General features: G+C 41.2%; 1 protein-coding gene across 8 annotated transcripts in view; it reads right to left on the bottom strand.

Annotated features, from left to right (window-relative positions):
• Window positions 1-22,363, bottom strand: part of PDE4D (phosphodiesterase 4D) — a 945,814-nt gene that overhangs the window by 145,147 nt on the left and 778,304 nt on the right. For all 8 annotated transcript variants that reach the window (XM_070743323.1, XM_070743330.1, XM_070743322.1 and 5 more), the window contains one exon: window positions 2,332-2,523. In XM_070743323.1, the coding sequence (XP_070599424.1) occupies window positions 2,332-2,523 (192 nt within the window). The remainder of the gene's footprint in view (window positions 1-2,331; window positions 2,524-22,363) is intronic.

Here is a 22,363-nt window from a genome sequence, read left to right as displayed (position 1 = left end):
TAAATCAAACTTCTGTGAAATCAAACTGTCCACTTAGGAAGCAATGCTGATTGACAATCAATTTCACACGCTGTTGTGCACATTCAACTTTGTACAGAACAAAGTATTCAATGAGAATATTTCATTCATTTAGATTTAGGATGTGTTATTTGAGTGTTCCCTTTACTTTTTTTGAGCAGTATATCAAGTAAGCAAAATCAAGATTTTTAAAATGAAAAAAACCCCCCAAGAATTCTTATTCATATATGCTTAATTCATAGTCATACGTAGTCAAGTAAAAAATTTGAAACTGGTGAGACATCGAGGATGTGGGCAGCATTGTATCACCGTCTTATCAACATCTGCCATGAGATAAGAAGTGAACATCTCTTCAGTTGAGCTGGATTCTGATGAATTCAAAGCCAACTCTATATAGTTTTCTGGCAGCAATACATAAATCATCTGCCGCAGTCTTCTTCCAGGAATCTTTTCCTCAACTTTTTTCTAGCCTACGGTCATGGAATTCCTCTGTAGTTCTTTTCCAAATGCAAACCAGATCTGACAGCTTAATTTTAAAGATCAGCCAAGGTCAGTTCAACATACGCCACAGAAAATTTGCCTACTCAAAAAAAAAAAAAAAAGCCATATAGTGCCTTGGGCTAGTTGCAAAACTAGTTCACGCGATTAGTTCTAGCATTCTGGGATGCTTTTTCCTGCTCCTGTCCACAGTTTAACTTCTCCCAACTGAGCATTGCACATTTCAGATTGATTATTTAATTAAAATAGTATAATAATGCATGGCTGGAGCAGGAGGTATTGCAAGGAAGTGTTTGCGGGTGTTATGTTTTCTCCTCTTGGATACAGTGTTTTAACCTGGTGAAACATTACTTTTATTGTTACAGTGTCAGTTTGAGTGTGTAAAATGGAAAAGTAAAGAAAAAGGAGAAGGAAGTGGATCAAAAAGGGAAGGGGGGAGGAAAAATATACCTATTGGAAGGCAGCTAAAAAAGAAATCCAACACTAAATGTTCAAAATTAAATATGGACTTTAGAAAGCAAACTAGAGGGACTTGGGCTCAGCCTTCCATAAAACCTTAGCAACAAGGAATCAAAAACCAACTATTTTTTAAACAGGGAGTAGAAAGTGGACTAGGTATCTATGAAAAATGGGGGGAGGCTTCAAGGAAATTTGCCCCAACAGAACTTCATAGTCATCAAGGTAAAGATCCAAGGTGATCTGTCAAGGTATTATTCTGCCAAGAAGCGAAAGAAACTCCTGCAGTTTTCTTTTATTTTAATGTTCAAATGAATTGGTCTATTTTTGCTATTATTTGTTCATGGGCTACCAATAAGATTTAACACAGTTCAATATAAGTTTCTCACTTGGTAATTAATAAAGTTGTATTAGCTATGTTGAAAATAAGGAATCTTATGCATATTGAAAAACTCTTATTATTTTAATTAAAATAACGTGGTAAGCCAATCAGAAGATCTTGTCAACATCGATTGCATTGGCTGCCAATTGGTTTCCGCACCCAATTCAAAGTGTTGATTATGACCTATACATGGCATAGGACCAGATTACCTGCGGGACCGCCTTCTGCTGCACAAATTCCAGCACCCGGTCAGGTCCCATAGTATTGGCCTTCTCCAGGTCCCGTCAACTAAACAATGCCATTTGGCAGGTTCTAGGAGAAGAGCCTTCCCTGTGGGGGGCCCGGCCCTCTGGAATCAACTCCTCCCAGAGATTCGTACTGCCCCCACCCTCCTTGCCTTTCATAAGAACTTGAAAATGCACCTATGTCGGCAGGCTTGGGGTCACTAGACCCCAGCCTCTGCCCAGTAAATATTTTGAATGTGATAGTATGCATGTGATTGTTTGTTTTTAAATGACTAGTTTTAAGATAATTTTTAAAGTAATTATTCTATTAATTGGCTTAGAAATGTTTTATATTGTATCTTTTTATTGAAATCTTGTGAGCCGCCCCGAGTCCACGGAGAGGGGCGGCATATAAGTCAAATGAATGAATGAATGAATGAATGAATGAATGAATGAATGAATGAATGAATCCCCATTATCTAATAAAATTGCAGGGAAGAATTTCCTTGCCTCCTGAAGAGGTTGCAACAGAATTCCTACAACAAAATTATCCATTACTTTACCTTCTTTGGGTCATAATACATGACCTTTCAAACTTGTTTCACAATTCAATAATTCTAGTATTCGCCAAATACACAATCTAAATGTGATTCTGTGAAATTTCCATTCATGAATGCTAATGCCTTACATTTTCTACCTATTAACCATTCTCTTGTTTGCAAAAAACCAATTGAAAAGGTTCAGAATACTTACATATCACTGGCAATAGAGGAGTTCCTCGACATAGACTTTGGCGACAGATCATAGTCGCTATCTGATCGGTAGAGAAAGGATTCTCTGCGTTGACTGTGAACAAAATTTGCCTGGAGAATTAGCCCTGATCCAGGGCTTGTCATGGGATCCAAGGGACTCCGTCCCGATGATGTGCCATTGTCTACGTCGAAACTGCAAGGAAGTAAGAATATATTTAAGGCGATGTAACACCTAATCAACCCCACACAATTAATACCAAGGACAATCTTAACAGACTTGGTGATATTTGGTTCAACTTCAAGATTTCCATCTTGTGGTTGGGCGTGATGGGATATTAAACCCAGTACATCCAAAGAACACAAGATTAGAAAACTCAAGCAACATTTTGCATATATAAAATGTCTTCCTTCTATGAAGCTAGTTTTCAAATGGATAAAGAAGTTAAAGCAGGGTGGGGGATATAATAATAAAATGTAATAGCAGAGTAATAATTTCCTTTTCCACAAATTTTAATTGGAAAGAAGTAAATTTGGCTTATTTGCAACAACATGGTTACAGTTATCTCATTGGCCTGATTGCAAGATTTTTGTAAGTTGTTGGTTCCTAAAGCCTTGATTTTACTTTTTTGTGCACCGGATAAATGTGCCAAACTTTGACATTTTGAAACTAGTCTTGGTTTTAAAAAAATAAATGGAAAGTTTCCATTCCCTAAAAAGTTTTACTTATAAAGTCTATATGTCAGAGAGTAGCAGAAATAAGTGCCTTTCTTCATTAATTACAGCATTATGGAACAGTCTGCAAACCCAATGCTACCCACAAAACCCATGATGTTGAACTTGTCTCCTGACTGATTTGCACAACTTTATCCTGCTGTTTTCCATGTCGTAACATAAAGCCCCAGTGGCTGCAAGAGTCAATGAGCATCAACACCATTTTTCATTATGACCGCAATTGTTTCTAGCACTGCACAAAAGTTAAAAAGCTCTAAACTTTCTGACTCATTTTTAATTTCGGAGTGAAGAGAAAAAGGAAAACCTGCTATTTTACTGAAAGAGTAGTAGATGCTTGGAACTAACTTCCAGCAGAGATGCTTGGTAAATCCACAGTAACTGAATTTAAACATGCCTGGGATAAACATGTATCAATCCTAAGATAAAATATAGGAAATAGTATAAGGACAGACTAGATAGGCCATTAGGTCTTTTTCTGCCATCAATTTTCTCTGTTTCTATTTTTGAGAAATAAGATAATTTTTAGGTGATGTTTTATTGTGCAACTCTCCAGTCCTGGAATTTTATTACGAGCCTAGAAGACAATACTGTCCACCCTTTCTAACTCATAATCTTCTCACATCTTTTGGGGGGTTATTTTTTTTTTCTTCCGACAGAAAACCTTTCAAGTGGGAAAAGAGAAAAAGGCTGCCTAATATATTTGGGTGGTTATTGCTCAGAAACAACCATCTGGAAACATTTCAATTCCCAAAGATAGGAATGCAAATTTGGAGGCCTCTAATGCAATCATCATCATCATCATCATCATCAATTGGATTTGTATGCCGCCCATCTCTGTAGACTGGGGCGGCTAACAACAATGATAAAAACAGCATGTAACAATCCAATACTAAAACAACTAAAAACCCTTATTACAAAACCAAACATACACACAAACATACCATGCATAAATTGTATAGGCCTAGGGGGAAGGAATATCTCAGTTCCCCCATGCCTGACGGCAGAGGTGGGTTTTAAAGAGCTTACGAAAGGCGAGGAGGGTGGGGGCAATTCTAATCTCTGGGGGGAGCTGGTTCCAGAGGGCCGGCATCCATAGAAGGGATGCAGGACTTATGCACAGAAGCTGCTTTCTATTAGGTTAGATAATCTGTCTGAATAACCAGAACTGCTCACTTGATGTGATAATAGCTCTCCAGCAGCCCAAAAGAAGCCTAATTCTGACAGGCCACCGAAAAGGTGATTTTTTTTGGCACTGAGTGCTGAAATGGGAGCACATGTACAAACGTGGAGGAAGCACCGGAAACCAGAACAGCAGCTCCCTGGCGCGCATGTACAGGAGCACTGGAAACCAGAAGAGTAGTTTCACGGTGCACATACTTGCACTGGGAAACTGAGCTTCTGGTTTCTAGCATGTGCATGCATGCTGTTTACCTGGTTTTCTGGTTTCTGGCCGGCATGCGCATGCAAAGACCAGCTGACTAGTGCAAATGTGCATGCTGGAAACCAGAAGCTCAATGCATGCATGCACACCAGGGAGTTGTTCTTCCGGTCTCTGGCGCTCCTGTGCATGCGCACCAAGAAGCTGCTGTTCTGGAAATGATCAGCTTGTCTTTGTGTGGCTGGTGCCGGAACCCAGAAGAGCAACGAGTGACAGCATGCCCAGGGAGATGGCTCTGCGTGTCACTTCTGGCATGCATGCCATAGTTTTGCCATCACTGTGATAGGCAAACATCCTCTTACTATTATTGCTACCATCTTATTCCTCCTTCAAGTGAGCTTTGTATCTTCTGATGCTTAGTTTGGCTGGTCATTTTCCTAATTATTGACAAGCTGCTAAAGCCTTAATGCTCTTCAAGGATTTCTTCCCGACCCAAATCAACATGACAAAATATTTATGTGTTTCTGCAACTCGGTCCAAGATTATAGTTTGATTTTGATATAATGCAGTAAAGAATCAAACAGCTGTAAATAAATAAATCCTGAAATATTAATAAGAGATGAAAGGGGTTCCTTCCTAAATCAAACCCCGGGCAAGCTCTCTGTCAGTTCTGAATTAACAAATTTGGATTGAGAAACTGCATTTGGAACATGTGTAAATGAAACATTTGTGGCAATGCAATGCACTCTCCACTAGATGGAAGTAAAAAACAACAGGGAACAAGCTCACACTGAAACAATTTAGCATTTGGATTGGATATTGCTTGAGCATTTGTAGTAGTATTTCCTTTCTGAAATTCTCAGGTCACAGGAATAGAAAATTGTACTGATGAATGAAAACAAAACAACACAACAATGAACTGTACTCATATGTGATGCAGTTTCAAATTCTATTTATATTATTTGTGAACTTCAGAGCTATTTAGAAAGGACCTTCTCCAACTCTATTTTCAAATCAAACCCTTTTAGTACAATCACAGATCAATTTCCTTAAGAACAACAGACTTGGATAGAGGTAGTGAAGTGAGGGAAGAAAATAAAATAAAAGGTGGCCTTTAACTTCTTTTGATAGAGTAAGATTCCTAATAGTGTTATAATATCAACTTTTTATTTATAGACATATTGGAATAGTGAAGAAGACCTTAAAGTTCAAACTCAGTGGAGGAAATATAATCATCTTCAAATATCATAACACTTGAGTAATACCAGTCATAAGATATACAATTGAAATAACAACAACAATAACAACAATAACAACAACGAATCCCAGCGGCCGGTAAGGTCCCACAGAGTTGGCCTTCTCCAGGTCCCGTTGACCAAACAATGTCGTTTGGCGGGCCCGAGGGGAAGAGCCTTCTCTGTGGCGGCCCCGGCCCTCTGGAACCAACTCCCCCCAGAGATTAGAACGGCCCCCACCCTCCTTGTCTTTCACAAATTACTTAAGACCCACCTTTGTCGCCAGACATGGGGGAGTTAAGTTATCCTTTCCCCCTAGGCTACTACAAGTTATGCATGATATGTTTGGGTTTTTTTTAATATATATATAATAAGGGTTTTTTAGTTGTTTTTATTAATTGGATTGTTCATGTTGTTTTTACCACTGTTGTTAGCCGCCCGGAGTCTGCGGAGAGGGGTGGCATACAAATCCAATAAATAATAATAATAATAATAATAATAATAATAATAATAATAATAATAACAACAACAACAACAACAACAACATTCTCTCCCCCCCACCATCCCTGCTCCTGCCTTTCTGTCACAAAATAGGAAGGTAGGCCACTTTCCTCATAAGAACATAAGGACATAAGAAGAGCCATGCTGAATCAGGCCAAAGCCCATCGAGTCCAGCATTCTGTGTCACACAGTGGCCCACCAATTGTCCATGGGGATCTTGAGCAGAAAGAGAAGGCAAGACCCTCCCTTTCCCCTGACCCCCAACAAATGGTACTCAAGGGAGTCCTGCCTGCCTCAACCAACATAGAGGCGGCACTGGGACATCCATTTCAATAACCACCGATACACTTGGCATCCATGAATCTGTCTAATCCTGCCTTGAAGCTATCCAGGCTGACAGCTGTCATGACCTCTTCTGGAAGTTAGGCTTGGACAGTTATCCGGTGCAGTTCCTATGGTTATGGGAATACCATCTTTGGATCAGTAGTGACTTAACCACTGTGAACCAAAACAAGCACTTATACCATCACTAACGATGAGAAGAAATCAACAAAATGTCACATTAGGTTGATTGTAACCCGGATCAACAAGGACTGTTGCAGATACTATGGCTCCTGAACATCTGTCAAAAAAGGATCTACAGGGCTCAGTTGTTACTGCCAATGAACCAGAGCATGTAACTGCAAAGTGATTGGAAGCAAAGCTCAAAACATGGACAACTGAAGAAAATCAAGAAACCGTCAAATATTACTACCAGGCAGAACCAACAACTAGGGGATTTTAAAAAAGAATGATGTAGAAAGAAAAACACCCAAAAAGTGATGTAACTGGATCAAAGATGCTTCATCATCCGTAATAAATTTTTCACAGAGGTGAAATATTGGCTAAAAAGAAAACAACAAGTAATGATGAGCAAGTTGAAGAAACTGCTACAACCCAAAAACAAACTGACCAGCCCAGGGAACAACTCAAAAATGTAGAGCTAAGTGATCTAGCAAAAAGAAAAGATTGAAGTAGGAAAGTTGAACTCCTCCTGCAGGAATGGGATTCAAATCTTCAAATCTCTTTCAGACAGCCCCTAGAGCAGTGATGGCAAACCTATGGCACAGGTGCCACAGGTGCCATGCGGAGCCATTTTGCTGGCACACAAGCCATTGCCCTAGCTCAGCTCCAACATACATGTGTGTGCCGGCCAGCTGATTTTTGGCTTGCACAGAGGCTCTGGAAGGGCGTTTTTGGCTTCCAGAGAGCCTCCGGGGGGGTGGGGAAGATATTTTTACCCTCCTCCGGTTCCAAGGAAGCCTTTGGAGCCTGGGTTGGGTGAAACACAAGCCTACTGGGCTCACCAGAAGCTGAGAAACAGGCCATTTCCAGCCTCTAGAGGGCCTCCAGGGGGGTGGGGGAAGTATTTTCCCTCTCTCCAGACATTGAATTTTGGTTGTGGACACTCGTACATGCACGATAGTGCACACACATTCTTTTTCCGCACCCGAGATAAAAAAAGGTTCGCCATCACTGCCCTAGAGACAAAAGAGAGGTGAAATCCAAGGAGAGAGTGCAGAGACAGTACGGTGAGATAAGGATTGTGGGGTGCTTCAGGTAGGTGGGGGGAGGCTGTGGGAGGTTAAGGGGGTGCTTTCCTATCTTATAAAAGTGTTGGAATTGAAGGGCAGATCAGAGATTTATTAAGAATTGTTGTTCACTTCAATAATGACCGCTAAACAGAAAAACTGGATTTCAATATTTCCACAACAGTATATGTTTTAATGAATATCAATGCACTTTATACTTCGGTTATGTTGCTTTTATATGATAAATCTGTAAATGGTGAACACATTACATCAGGATATAAAAAACAAGAGAACGTACTAGTAAGCAACACTATTAAACCTGTTTCCTTTCTTTAAAACTGCAGCAGTAAAAATAAAAAAAATACAGACACATTCTGCATTCCAACTTTCTGACTGCATATAAATCTGGCTACATACAGCATAAAATGTCCTTATGTAAACATAATAGGAACACGGCATACTGTTGAATACCAAGCCAGCCCATCATGTTCAGTACTGTTTACAGAGGTTCTCCAAAGTTTCATACAAGAATCTTGCAATCTGGAAATACCAAGATCTTCTATACGCAAAACATGTACTCTATCATTATGTTACGGCGATTTAAAAACTAGGTCTATAAAACATGTACTCAGGCACAATCCTGAATATGCATTATTCACTGATAATTAGACAGGAGGATTTTAAACAAAGTTTTAAATTTACAAATTGTGTAAGTTAATTTTTTAAAAAACTTGAACACCTTCCAGCAAATAAAAGTCACTTGATGTCACCTATCAAGTTTAACAGCTGCCCTACTGAAACATGTATTCATAATATTCTGTCTTAATAATACCCAGAAGAATGTATTGGTTTCTTTTTATACAAAACAGTAGTTTATACATCTGTTCTTACCTATAAGGGTTTACATTTACAAACAGCACTCTCAAAATAGGTGGGGAAATGGCATTTGAGACCTTCCCTGCAGCTTATATATTGACCACTGTACCAAATGACAGCTGGCTCTGCTGATTCAAAACATAGAAACATAGAAGACTGACGGCAGAAAAAGACCTCATGGTCCATCTAGTCTGCCCTTATACTATTTCCAGTATTTTATCTTACAATGGATATGTATGTTTATCCTAGGCATGTTTAAATTCAGTTACTGTGGATTTATCAACCACGTCTGCTGGAAGTTTGTTCCAAGGATCTACTACTCTTTCAGTAAAATAATATTTTCTCATGTTGCCTTTGATCTTTCCCCCAAACTAACTTCAGATTGTGTCCCCTTGTTCTTGTGTTCAGTTTCCTATTAAAAACACTTCCCTCCTGAACCTTATTTAACCCTTTAACATATTTAAATGTTTCGATCATGTCCCCCCTTTTCCTTCTATCCTCCAGACTATACAGATTGAGTTCATTAAGTCTTTCCTGATACGTTTTATACTTAAGACCTTCCACCATTCTTGTAGCCCGTCTTTGGACCCGTTCAATTTTGTCAATATCTTTTTGTAGGTGAGGTCTCCAGAACTGAACACAGTACTCCAAATGTGGTCTCACCAGCGCTCTATATAAGGGGATCACAATCTCCCTCTTCCTGCTTGTTATACCTCTAGCTATGTAGCCAAGCATCCTACTTGCTTTTCCTACCGCCCGACCACACTGCTCACCCATTTTGAGACTGTCAGAAATCACTACCCCTAAATCCTTCTCTTCTGAAGTTTTTGATAACACAGAACTGCCAATGCAATATTCAGATTGAGGATTGCTTTTCCCCAAGTGCATTATTTTACATTTGGAAACATTAAACTGCAGTTTCCGTTGCTTTGACCATTTATCTAGTAAAGCTAAATCTAGTAAAAAAAGTTATGAAGTACTTTCTCCAGAAGCCAAAGCATTAATTAAAGGTGGGTAAAGGAATTGCCTGTAAATATTTCTGCTGTTGATACAGACAGTAACCTTTAAAACGGTTTGAATCCAGCCCAATCACTCTGATCAAATTGTAAACAGGATATGATAGGTTTCACACAGATAAGAGCTATAAACTCTGTTAAATGCAATTCAACTTTTATAAACAGAATGCACACAAAACTGTATCAACTGGGACAAAGAGTTATATTTTTCCGTGTTTGCATACATTTATCACTGCTTTCCCCATATTTCCCAAGTGAGAGGATGGAATGAATTTCAGTCCAAGGATAACATTCTATACTGGCCTGCATATATTAGCAAAAAAGAACAGGTTTTATTCATTTCATAGAAATATGTAACAAAACATGTATGTACTTATTTCCCTATGGTACAAAAATCAGCATAAATAAATTCATTAGGGCTATCTAATGAGCAGATACTGAAAGTATTAATGAGTTCATGTGGAAAGTATTATACAAGAAAGTATATGTATATATTTATACACACATATATACTGTTACTTAGAATATGACGAAGGGAAAAATATAATATGCTCACAGTCACTCATGCCCTTGTCACCTCGAGGTTTGACTACTGTAATGTTCTCTACATGGGGCTACCTTTGAAAAGTGTTCGGAAACTTCAGGTCGTGCAGAATGCAGCTGCGAGAGCAATCATGGGCTTTCCTAAGTATGCCCACGTTACATCAACACTCCACAGTCTGCATTGGTTGCCGATCAGTTTCCGGTCACAATTCAAAGTGTTGGTTATGACCTATAAAGCCCTTCATTGCACCGGACCAGATTATCTCTGGGACCGCCTTTTGCTGCACGAATCCCAGCGACCAGTTAGGTCCCACAGAGTGGGTCTTCTTCGGGTCCCGTCAACTAAACAATGTCACTTGGCGGGACCCAGGAAAAGAGCCTTCTCAGTGGCGGCCCCGGCCCTCTGGAACCAACTCCCCCCAGAGATTAGAATTGCTCCCACCCTCCTTGCCTTTCGTAAGCTTCTTAAAACCCACCTCTGCCGCCAGGCATGGGGGAACTGAGATACTCTTTCCCCCTAGGCCTTTACAATTTTATGCATGGTATGTCTGTATGTATGTTTGGTTTTATAATAAGGGCTTTTAACTGCTTTAATATTGGATTGTTATATGCTGTTTTTATTACTGTTGTTAGCCGCCCCGAGTCTACGGAGAGGGGCGGCATACAAATCAAATAAATAAGTAAGTAAGTAAGTAAGTAAGTAAGTAAGTAAGTAAGTAAGTAAGTAAGTAGTTCTCATTTACTGAGAATAGAATAGAATAGAATAATTCTTTATTGTCCAAGTGTGATTGGACAGACAAGTAATTTGTCATTGGTGCATATGCTTTCAATACATGAAAGAAAAAATACATTTGTCAAGAATCATGAGGTACAACACTTAATGATTGTCATAGGGGTCAAATAAGCTATCAGGAAACAATCAATATTAATATAAATCATAAGGATACAAGCAACAAGTTGTAGTCATAAGTGGGAGGAGATGGTGATAGGAATGATGAGAAGACTAATAGTAATAGTAATGCAGCCTTAGTGAATAATTTCACAGTGGTGAGGGAATTATTTGTTTAGCAGAGTGATGGCATTCGGAAAGAAACTGTTCTTGTGTCTAGTTGTCTTGGTGTGCAGTGCTCTATAGCAACGTTTTGAGTGTAGGAGTTGAAACAATTTATGTTCAGGATGTGAGGGGGTCAGTAAATATTTTCACGACCTTTTTTTTTACTCGTGCAGTATATAGTCCTCAATGGAATGCAGGTTGGCAGTAATTGGGTTTTTCTGCAGTTTGTTCAGTGACAAATTTAAATTTATGAAGGTGCTGAAAAATGTGATCTATGACCTGTCCTCAAACTTGTGGCCATAGCACTGCAAGTCATGCGATCGTGATAACAGAATCAAGGAATAACAGATTGGAAGGGACCTTGGAGGTCTTGATTTGGGTGATTCAGATAATGATAATAATAATAATAATAATAATAACAACAACAACAATAACAACAACAACAACTTCTGGAACTTGTGCCGGAACTACCATTTACCAGTGGCAAAGAACTGGTGGGATCATAAGCCCGAAAAAGAAACATCGCAATCCCAGGGGACAGCAGAATTCAGGAGAAGCAACTAGAGAAATTAGGCGTTGATTGCTTACCTGAACGCCTCTTCTCGTACGGTGAGCGGGTACAGCAGTCACATGGGTTGCTCATGTCCAATCCGGTGGAACTGAGCCTAGTGTTAAAAAAGCTTGCCGGATCCGCCCCTTCCCCAGAATTCGCGAATCCATAGACTAGGCTCAGCTGTGAAGCTCTGTAGTGTTCAACTCTCATTGTTAGAGAAAGAAGATATAGAAAGGTAAAGAAGACACATACAAGGGCGGGAAGTGACTGCTGTACCCGCTCACCGTACGAGAAGAGGCGTTCAGGTAAGCAATCAACGCCTATTCTCCGTACTGAAGGAGCGGGTCCAGCAGTCACATGGGACATACCCAATAGATGGTCCCTAGGGTGGGATTAGATTGCTATCGTGTGAGATAACGGATTGGAGTACCCTTCTGCCGAAGGCAGCGTCCGCTGAAGCGTAAGAATCAATCTTGTAGTGCCTGATGAAGGAATTTGGCGAGGCCCAAGTGGCTGCTTTGCAGACCTCCTCCAACGGGGCTTGAGTCGCCCAAGCGGCCGAGGTGGCTGCGCTCCTGGTGGAATGCGCTGTGATGTTCCTTGGAACTGAGAGGGAGGCCGACTCATAGGCCTTAGATATAGTCCCTCTGATCCAACGGCCTATTACTGTTGAAGACACTTTGGCCCCCATGACTCTGGGGTGATAGGCTATAAAAAGTGCTTCTGACCTCCGAAAGGGTCCTGTGCGTTGGATATAGATTCTCAGCGCTCTGATGAGATCCAGGGTGTGCCATCTAATTGCCAAGGGATGGTCTCGTTGGAGGCAGAAGGAAGGTAGGACAATATCCTGAGATCTGTGGAACATGGAACTGACCTTGGGTAAGAAGGTGGGGTCCAGTCGCAAGACTACCTTGTCCTGATGGAATTGACAAAGGTCCTGCCTGATTGAGAGGGCAGCCAGCTCCGAAATGCGTCGGGCAGAGGTAATAGCCACCAGGAATGCTACCTTAAAGGATAGGTACCTGAGGGACGCCGATTTTAGGGGTTCGTATGGTGCCTGCGTGAGGGAATGGAGAACCCGTGGCAAATCCCAGGATGGATACCTGTGGACCTTGGAAGGTCTGAGGTTGGCTATGCCCTTGAGGAATTCCTGAACTTCAGGGAAGGATCGGAGAGGCTGTCTGCGGGGACCCCCTAGGACAGATGAAATGGCTGCCAGATGACGCCGGAGGGTGCTGGTGGAAAGACCTTTATGGAAGCCTTGCATAAGGAAGGAAATAATTCTGTGTATGGGGATGCACAGAGGGGAGAGACCTTCCTGTAGACACCACTGGTGAAACTTGGACCACGTGTGGTCGTAGATTCGATTGGTCGAACCCCTTCTGGCCTTTAAAATGACCTCCACTGAATCGGGGTCATGACCACGCAGTTCTAAGTCTCTCCTGATAACAGCCAGGCGGTGAGGTGGAACCACTCCGGGTCTGGATGGAATGAGGCCCCCTGCCGCAGCATATCCCCCGAAACGGGGAGTCGCCAAGGGTCCTGGACGGACAGCTGTTGGAGATCCGCAAACCAGGGCCGGCGGGGCCAATGAGGGGCGATTAAGATTACTCGGGCCCTCTCGGTGAGGACCTTGTGAATCACGTCCGGGAGAATTGGAATTGGAGGAAATGCGTAGAGTAGGCCTGGGGGCCATGGACTCCGGAGGGCATTGATTGCTTCCGCTCCCGGGGATGGAAATCTGGAAAAGAAGCGAGGGAGTTGGGCGTTCGCATTGGTCGCGAAGAGATCCAGGACTGGTAGGCCGAATCTGAGGCTGATTTGATGGAACAGGTCCTGATGGAGGTTCCACTCTCCTGGGTCTATCGTTGCTCGAGATAGCCAGTCCGCCTGGACGTTGAGGCTCCCCGAGATGTGGTCGGCTAGGAGCGACCGAAGATGTTTTTCCGCCCAAAGGCCTAACTTGAGGGCCTCCCTCATGAGAGCCTTGGATCTCGTGCCCCCCTGTCTGCAGATATGGCTTTTTGTGGCAATGTTGTCGGTGAGAATGAGAACGTGCCGGTTGGGAATGCGAGGAGAGAAATGCTTCAGAGCCAGGGAAACGGCTCTTAACTCTAGCCAATTGATTGGCCAGGAAGCTTCCTCCGGGGACCACGTGCCCTGGGCTATCATCCCCTGGGCGTGGGCGCCCCATCCCGATAGACTGGCATCTGTGGTGATGACAAATTGATCCGGGCACCTGAACGGGGATCCTTTGTCCATGGCCGGAGACTTCCACCACTTGAAGGATCTGCGAACACTTGGCGGGATGACAATGCGCCGATTTGAGTTGCTGTGCCCCGATCTCTGAAAGGGTAATAGGAGCCACTGGAGTTCCCTAGCATGAAGGCGAGCCCAGGGAATAATGCCTATGCATGACACCATCTTCCCCAAAAGGGAAGACAGAGTTACTATGGATACTGAAGAATTAGATAAAATGTTAGAAATTAACTCCCCTATACTGAGTTTTCTCTCGGGAGAGAGAAAAACCTGGGAGGATTCTGAATCGATAATGGAACCCAGGTGAGAAATGGATGTGGAAGGTTGGAGGTGGCTTTTTTCAAAGTTGATGGAAAAGCCATGGTCCTGAAGGACTGACATGGTGATAGAAAGGTCTGTTTTCACTTTCTCTAGGGAGTTCCCCTGAATCAAAATATCATCAAGATAACATAAAATGTGAATGGGAGACGCCCGGATATAGGCCGCCAGGGACCCCAAGAGCTTTGTAAAGACCCGAGGGGCCGAGGAAAGGCCAAATGGCATCGCCCTATACTGGAAGTGCCTGCCTTGAAAGGAAAAACGTAAAAATTTTCTGTGGCATTTGGCTATAGGAATGTGGAGGTAGGCCTCAGTGAGGTCTAAGGAGACCATGAAATCTCCCGTGTGAATGGCGGCCAGAATAGAAGATAAGGAGTGCATCTTAAACTTCCTATATTTGATGAATAGGTTTAGTTTCTTTAAATCCAAAATAGCTCTCCAACCTCCGGATGACTTTGGAACCATAAATAGGATGGAGTAAAAACCTTGGCCCTTCTGACCGGAAGGAACCGGTTGAATGGCTCTGATGGACAATAGATGAGAAATGGCCTCCTCCATACGGTTACAATCTGAGGAGGACCTGGGAGAAGGGCAGGAAATAAAACGTTTAGGGGGAGGAGAAATAAATTCTAAAAGAAGGCCTGTTTGAACAGTGTCAATGACCCAGGGGTCCTTGGAGGTGAGACGCCAATTAGAGGCGAAATGGGCTAGGCGACCCCCTATGGGAATAGAGGAGAGATTACCATCTAGGTTTTTTTGAAGCCCTGTTAGAGGAAGCTCCCCTTTGGAAGCGAAAACCTCTACCCCTGGAGTTCCTACCTTGGGAACGAAAGCGGGGGGAATACTGACCTGGAGATCTCTGATAGGAAGCCGTTTGATCTTGCTGGCGCCCTGGGCGACGAAAGGACTGCGTTTTGGTAGCCTTTTTTGTGGTTGGACCCAAAACCTTCTTCTTGTCCGTGGTTTCCGTGAGGAGTGGATCCAGAAGATCACCGAAGAGAAGGTCGCGCTTTAAGGGGCCCTGGGATAACTGCCACTTCTGGCGTACTCCCGCTTGCCAAGGGCGAATCCATAGGAGTCTTCTTGCCGTTGTAGAAGCTGCAATAGACTTAGCAGAAAATCTAGTAGATTGCAAGGTGGCATCAGCCACGTACTGGGCAGCTGCAAAGACCTTGTTGAAGTCTTGTTGACCTCTCAAGTCATCGGGAGGAATATGCTGTTGAAGTTGGCGAAGCCACAGCAGCATGGCTCTGGAGAAAAAGGAGGCCGCTGCAGAACTTTTAATGGCCCAGGAATCTGCGGTGAATCCTCTTTTGAGCATTTGTTCAATGCGCTTGTCCTCTGGGCGGAGGACTTCCTCCGCCTCGCCTGGCACAGCTGCTGCCGAGTGAAGGATCTTGACAGGTTCATCCGGTTTGGGAAAGGATAGAAGCTCTTCATAGGAAGAGGAAAGTTTGTACAACTTTCTGTCCTTGGTGGAGGGATTGAGGCCAGAGGCTGGGAAATCCCACTGTTTGAGTAAAGCATCTTTAAACAATTTTGGCATAGGAATTACCTCGTTATCCTCCTGTTCCTCTGTGAAGTAAGGTAAATTCTCCTCCGGGGGATCAGTGGAAGTGGAGGCTTGTTTCTCCTGGGCCGCTAATCCCGTAGAAATTCTAGCTTTGAGGAGGAGAGATTTGAATAATTGAGAAGGAAAAATGGTAATTGGAGAAGGAACCTTTATTTGGGATTCCTCATCATCTGATAGGCCCTGAAAAGGATCCTCATCATCCTCCATATCCTCATATTCGTCCTGAGAGGAATCTGAATCATCCTGAATAGGAGCTCTAACCGCTGGGGAAGAACCCAAGGGGCGGGAGGGACGAGAAGGAGGAGGAGGTAAGGGAAGCTCATTGATGGTGGAGAGTTTGGCATCAATGGCCTTGGACAACACAGCAAAAATAGATGGACCTATGCCCCATAGGTTAGGTTGGGGTCTGTCTAGGTTAGGCTCATCCAGAGATAACACAGGGACCCCAGAAGGAGGTAGACTAGCAGCCTCTGGGGGGTCTTGACTACTGATTACTTGGGCCTGCACTTTCAAACGTTTAGCTGATTTGTCATGGATTCTTTGTAGGGCTAGGTCCCTTCTCTTCTCGGCCCTGGTGACCTTGGTCGGGGGGCGGGCCCCTGGAGAAGAGGAGGAAGAGGCCTGGGGGATACTAGTAATCTCATCGCCTGTAGGCCTGGCCTCTCTGGGACCTTTAGTTGTGCCTCTCTTGGGAAAGGTAGCCATAGTCTGACAATTAACAGAAGACAAGGCTGAGCCAATAACTGAATAAATAAGGAGAAGAGTTTCAAGGACTTCCCAAGAGGAATGGATCCTGCTTCGAGGCCTCGAAGCTGCTGAGACTTGAGGACAATCTGGGCAAACCCAGAGTTCGTGTCCCCAGATCCAGCGGGGCCAGCCTCCCTAAACTTATTAATTAAGTAAACCAAGGCACTCTGGTTGGAGGCTTAGCCGGTGGAGAATTTAGCCTGGGACCCCCAAGGCCCGCTCCGGGATCCACGCGGTGGACTGAGGCCTACGCGGCTGGCAGGAGGCCAACACGAGAGGCCTAGATTTAAAAAGGGCGCGAAGGCCTTCGCGCCGAAAAATCGCTCCGTAAAATTCTCTTAAAGGGGAAGCGATCGACTAAGTCCAGGAGACTATAGAGGCGTCTCACTCCGCAGGAGGTATTCTTAAGCCCTTTAATATTTATATATACAGTAAAGAATCAATAAATCAATAGATTAATACTTGCACCAGAACCTCCAGGCCAAAGGATTAAAAGAATCCACAAGCGGCCGCGGGGATCGTACACGGCAAAACCGCCGGGGGAAAACGAAACCGCAACTTCTCCAAAGGAAAAAAGCCGAGCCGCAAACGGCTGGCGCTATTAGTGCAAGTAAATAATAATGATAAAACAATTCTTACTACTTTTGAAGAAAAAGATCGAAGGGAAGGTGTTAGAATGTTGAACGAGCTATCACAATACAACCGCAGGATATGCGAACTGAGCGAATTCTGGGGAAGGGGCGGATCCGGCAAGCTTTTTTAACACTAGGCTCAGTTCCACCGGATTGGACATGAGCAACCCATGTGACTGCTGGACCCGCTCCTTCAGTACGGAGAATAGTGAAATACGAAGATCTAAAAATCAAGCTGCAATGACTCTGGCATAAGCCAGTGAAAGTGATCCCAGTGGTAGTTGGCACGCTGGGCGCAGTGCTAAAGGATCTCAGCGGACATTTGAAAACCATTGGAATTGACAAAATCTCCATCTGTCAATTGCAAAAGGCCGCTTTACTGGGATCGGCAAACATAATTCGCCTCTACATCACGCAGTCCTAGGTGCTTGGGAAGCGCCCGACTGGTGATGAAATACGAAATCCAGCATAGTGATCTCGTTTGCTGTGTTGTACTGACATAATAATAATAATAATAATAATAATAATAATAATAATAATAATAATAATAATAATAATAATAATAATAATAATTTATTAGATTTGTATGCCGCCCCTCTCCAAGGACTTGAGGAGTGGCTTGGCAACTGGCACGTATTGAAAACAATGGCAACATCCTCAAGTCATGTGATTGCCATTTGCGATCTTTACAGTTGACCAGGCAATATGGCAACTGGCAAGAAGTTGCAAGTCCCTGGTCCCATGATACAACACTTAATAACTTCAGCTGGTTTGTTTCATGACCAAAGCAGAATTGAAGTCATAAGTCAAGTGCAATCAAGTGATGTTTCACTTGTTGACTGTGTTGCTTTGCAAGATAATTGCTGGTTTCAATTGTGGTCAGTAAGTGAGGTCTACCAACAATATATCTAAGCTTCCAAGGTTAAACTTCTGTTATGCTATGGAGGAAAAAAAATGGCAGAATGAGAACATGAGAAATTGAAAAACTTCAACACTTTAGCTTTCTAAAAAACCTATTAACCCTGAGGCATTTTTATCTCTTTTTAAAAACTTCTTTAAGCTAAGAATTTTCAACATGCTTGGTGATTCCAACTCAGTATGCACTTTTCCTACATATTGTCTAGAATTATACCACTTTTGTTCAACTTAGAAAAGTAATATTTTAAAAGATTCTGAATAACCTTTTGCACCAATGAACTAAGCAATTAAATTTTAACTCTGATCAACAACAATTTTGAAAGACATCCCTTTTTCTTCATGTCCATCTCCTCAACAATAGAATTTGAGGCTATCCAATTATGTTGACTGGATACAGACTTTTTTTTTAAAAAAAACCAATGAAATGGTCAGCTTTATATACTGTATATCATGGAACCACATATTTTAGTAATGGCTACTAGATCAAAAAGTTTTAAAATCGGATGAGATAAATATTTGCACGAGCCTTTTTTTAAATTATTATTTTTATGCATACAAACATAACAATGACCAAAAAAAAACATAAAACAAAAATTTGGGAAATTTACATTCCCAGCTCATTTAGAAATTTAATTGGAGAATTTTCCATTTTTTCCTTATTTTTTGTTAACGTATTGTTCTGCATTTTTACATATTTACATATTTATCTTTGAATTTTATTTATTAATTTCTTGGACTAACTTTCCATGTAACTGCTTTTCTTTTGTCCCTTCTTTCCTCCAGCCAATTATAAAAATTTTCCCATATCTTATAATATTCTGAGTCTTCTTTCCCTTCTAGCTTCCTTGACAGCATATTCATCGCTGCGCAATCCATCACCTTTTTGATTACCATCCCTTATTCTGATATTCTATAGGATTTCCACTGTTGAGCATATATTATCCCTGCCGCTGTCAAAATGTGAATAATCAAATATCATACTTCTTTTTTGAATTTCTTATTTAAAAATACCCAGTAAATATAATTCTGGATTTTCCCCCAATTCTTCTTTTGTTATTTCTTTTATCCATTTCCCCACCTAGAGCCTCAAATCTAACAGGGACTCTTTTTTTTAATGGAACTTCTGTATTTGTCATCAAGAATACCACTGGATAATTCCAAGAGTTATTTTAGAAACACAGAACTGACTCTCATGTTTAGAAAATATGATAAACCAGATAATTCCTGTGACTTGTTGGCTACTACTGGGACTTCAGTGACTGGACTCACATACATCAAGCCAATTCTTACACACTCCGTGTCATTTTTATCAAGTGTTGGTAATCTCAAATCAAACAAAGACTTTAAGTAAGTACTGAGCTTTAGGAGCCTACAGTACAACACTCTATATAAAATTTGAAGCCATATCCGGCCTTCCTGTTTGAAAAAAATGAGTCACTGTCAGTTTATCCTGGAAGTTCTACATCTACCTATATTTAATTAACTGAGGACAGAGAGGGGGAAATAATAATCTGACATACACAGTTTGTACATAGGGGTTGTACAGTTTCCATTTCCTTTGAAATGGAAAATTCTCCACTCCCTTCTCTTGAACTGGTATTGGTGTTTTGGTATAAATGAACTTCCAGTTAATTAAGCGGTAACAGTTTCAGGCATTGTTGGACCCCCTTAGTATTGACTAACAGAAAGCAAGGGTGGTGAGTTTTGCCATTACTTTACAAAGTTTGCAAATAATGTTAAACCTCTATTTCTTCCTCCATTACTATTGCTGGTGGTGGTAGGCTTTTATACTACAATCCTGAATTCAAGGACAGGTTTTGTTTCTTAACAAATGGGATTTTTTAAAATAGCTCTTTTCTTTTTAATAAAAAAGGTGCATAAAAAAAGAGAACTGGATCATATTTTTAATTAAATATCCACACGGGATGATTACATTTACCAAACAGCCATGATTCCCTCTACTGTATATGTTATACATTGCACATAACATGAGATATATTTCAGTAAAATATTGAAACACTTCCCCCCTTGTTTGTTACATAAAAAGGATAATGTTAACAATGCAATGATATGCATAAATGTTCAGAAGAAAGTCTAGATTCATCAGGATTCAAAGTCCATTAAGTGTTTGTATGACTACAGACTTAATGAAAAAGCTACAATTTGTGCAAGCCAACAATGCCATTAGCTTTGGGCAAAAAAGAAAAATAAACCAAATGTATGTATCAGTTATTAACGACAACAGAACTTTGCTGCCAGGGCAAATTTACTAAATTTTATTTGCTCCACTATATATTAATAGACAAGTTCAAATATTTTAAGAGTTCTGTGCATGCTGAATTGAAGATAAGATATAACAGGGTTAGCGCCACAATTTTCTTCATCCTATATATAACAGTACAACAACTACAATAAAAATGTTTATAGCTACTAAGCAAACCACATGCAGAATTGCAGTTTTGTATTCCTTAAGCACTATGCAACTGACACCGGTATTTTAATATTGCTAATAGGTTTGCTAAGTTAAATGTAAAGAGTAGCAGAAATCTATATTGTTAAAAGTTACAAAGAAATCTATAAAGGAAAGGTCTACTTAAATGAAATATTGAGTAACTATTTTGGAAGTTGTTAAAACAGTGACCGTTTCAAAATATATACGCCACTATTCCATATTCCAACCTATTTCTAGTAGGTTATATAACCATTTATATATTAAAAAAACCAGAATGAACCAGTAATGCCACAAAAGAATAGACGAGCTTTTAAGACTCCAGAATACATAATCAAGAAACATGATATAAGCATCAGAAGTTGGAAAAAGAAGTATCTTTTAAAAGTTGTGCTGTGTTGCAGCTGTAAAATTTATGTCCCAGTTCTCCATATATAAATTATGCATTTTTAGAACTGATGAATGAATAGAAGATGCTTGACAGCTTCAAAAATGGTGATATTTCTACCTCTCCCTCCCATAAATTCAGATGGAAAATTAAGTGCCTTAGACTTAGCCAACAGCTGTAGGAGGAATCCTAAGGAGAGTCAACGTTTTTTATCCTGAATTACTGTACTTCGATATAAATTAACAAATTGACAAAGATCTTGATATAAATTAACAAATCCCTACAGTAGGATAACATGCTTCCCTTATTAACAATATAATTAAGTAACAATACAATTCATTTATTCATCTCATGTTTTTAATTCTGGGTAGACTACAATTTTAAAAACAACTAAATAACATAACAGATAAACAAAATAAGATTCAGTAAAATAAATTTTGTTTTCTTTATACAATCCTGTGTTCCACCCCATCCTGCCTGCTGCCCATCCCTGCGGTGGAGGTAGCGCAGGTGTGCATGCATAAGGGGAGGGCACTGCATTATGGGTGGGGGCACATGTGCGTGTGCTATTGCTACACTATTATCTTAATCAAATACAATGACCATAATGATAATGTACAAGTTCCTATTCCCCAGGACAATTATCTGAATTCCTTTGTAAGAAATTATCCTCAGTGTAATTTGGTTATCTTCAAAATGGTCTGCATCGTTTTTATTCAGACTTTGGCAGACAGATGCTGCTTGCGTTCTTTGCCAAGCAACATAACCTTTCTAAGTATAGACCAATCATCAATGTCTGCAAATGCCACTTTACTGAATGCTGAGAAGCCTTCCCAAGCTCTTACCACACACACACACACACACACACACACACACACACATTTCGAAACAGATCTAGATATTGTAGCTGGTATGGCATTCTTCACGATCACTGTTCTCCTATTTGACATCCTCCAGATTAAATTCTCCTAGACCCCTAATTTGGGGAAGGCTGTCTTATCTCATTGAGATTGCCGTCCCTGTTCACCTTCTTAAATGCTTTTAAGCAAGAACAGAAGCTTGTCCACTAGAAGGATTACCTAAGAAACAGTGATGCTGGGATTAACGTGAATTTCACCATATGGTCGACAGGAAACTTTCCACACTAGTAGGAAAGAAATGACATATGATAGATGTTTTCCAGTATTACAGAGAAAAGGGAGTTGGCTTACTCTCCAAAGCATCTGAGGGCAGGATGATTGATAGAAGATAATTAAAGAGAGATCCAACCTAGGAACTAAAGAGAAATTT

The sequence above is a fragment of the Erythrolamprus reginae genome, chromosome 2 (assembly GCF_031021105.1).
Source record: "Erythrolamprus reginae isolate rEryReg1 chromosome 2, rEryReg1.hap1, whole genome shotgun sequence".
Classification (NCBI taxonomy): Eukaryota; Metazoa; Chordata; class Lepidosauria; order Squamata; family Dipsadidae; genus Erythrolamprus; species Erythrolamprus reginae.
Note: the sequence above shows the minus strand (reverse complement) of the source record. Positions and strands in the feature narration are given on the sequence as shown.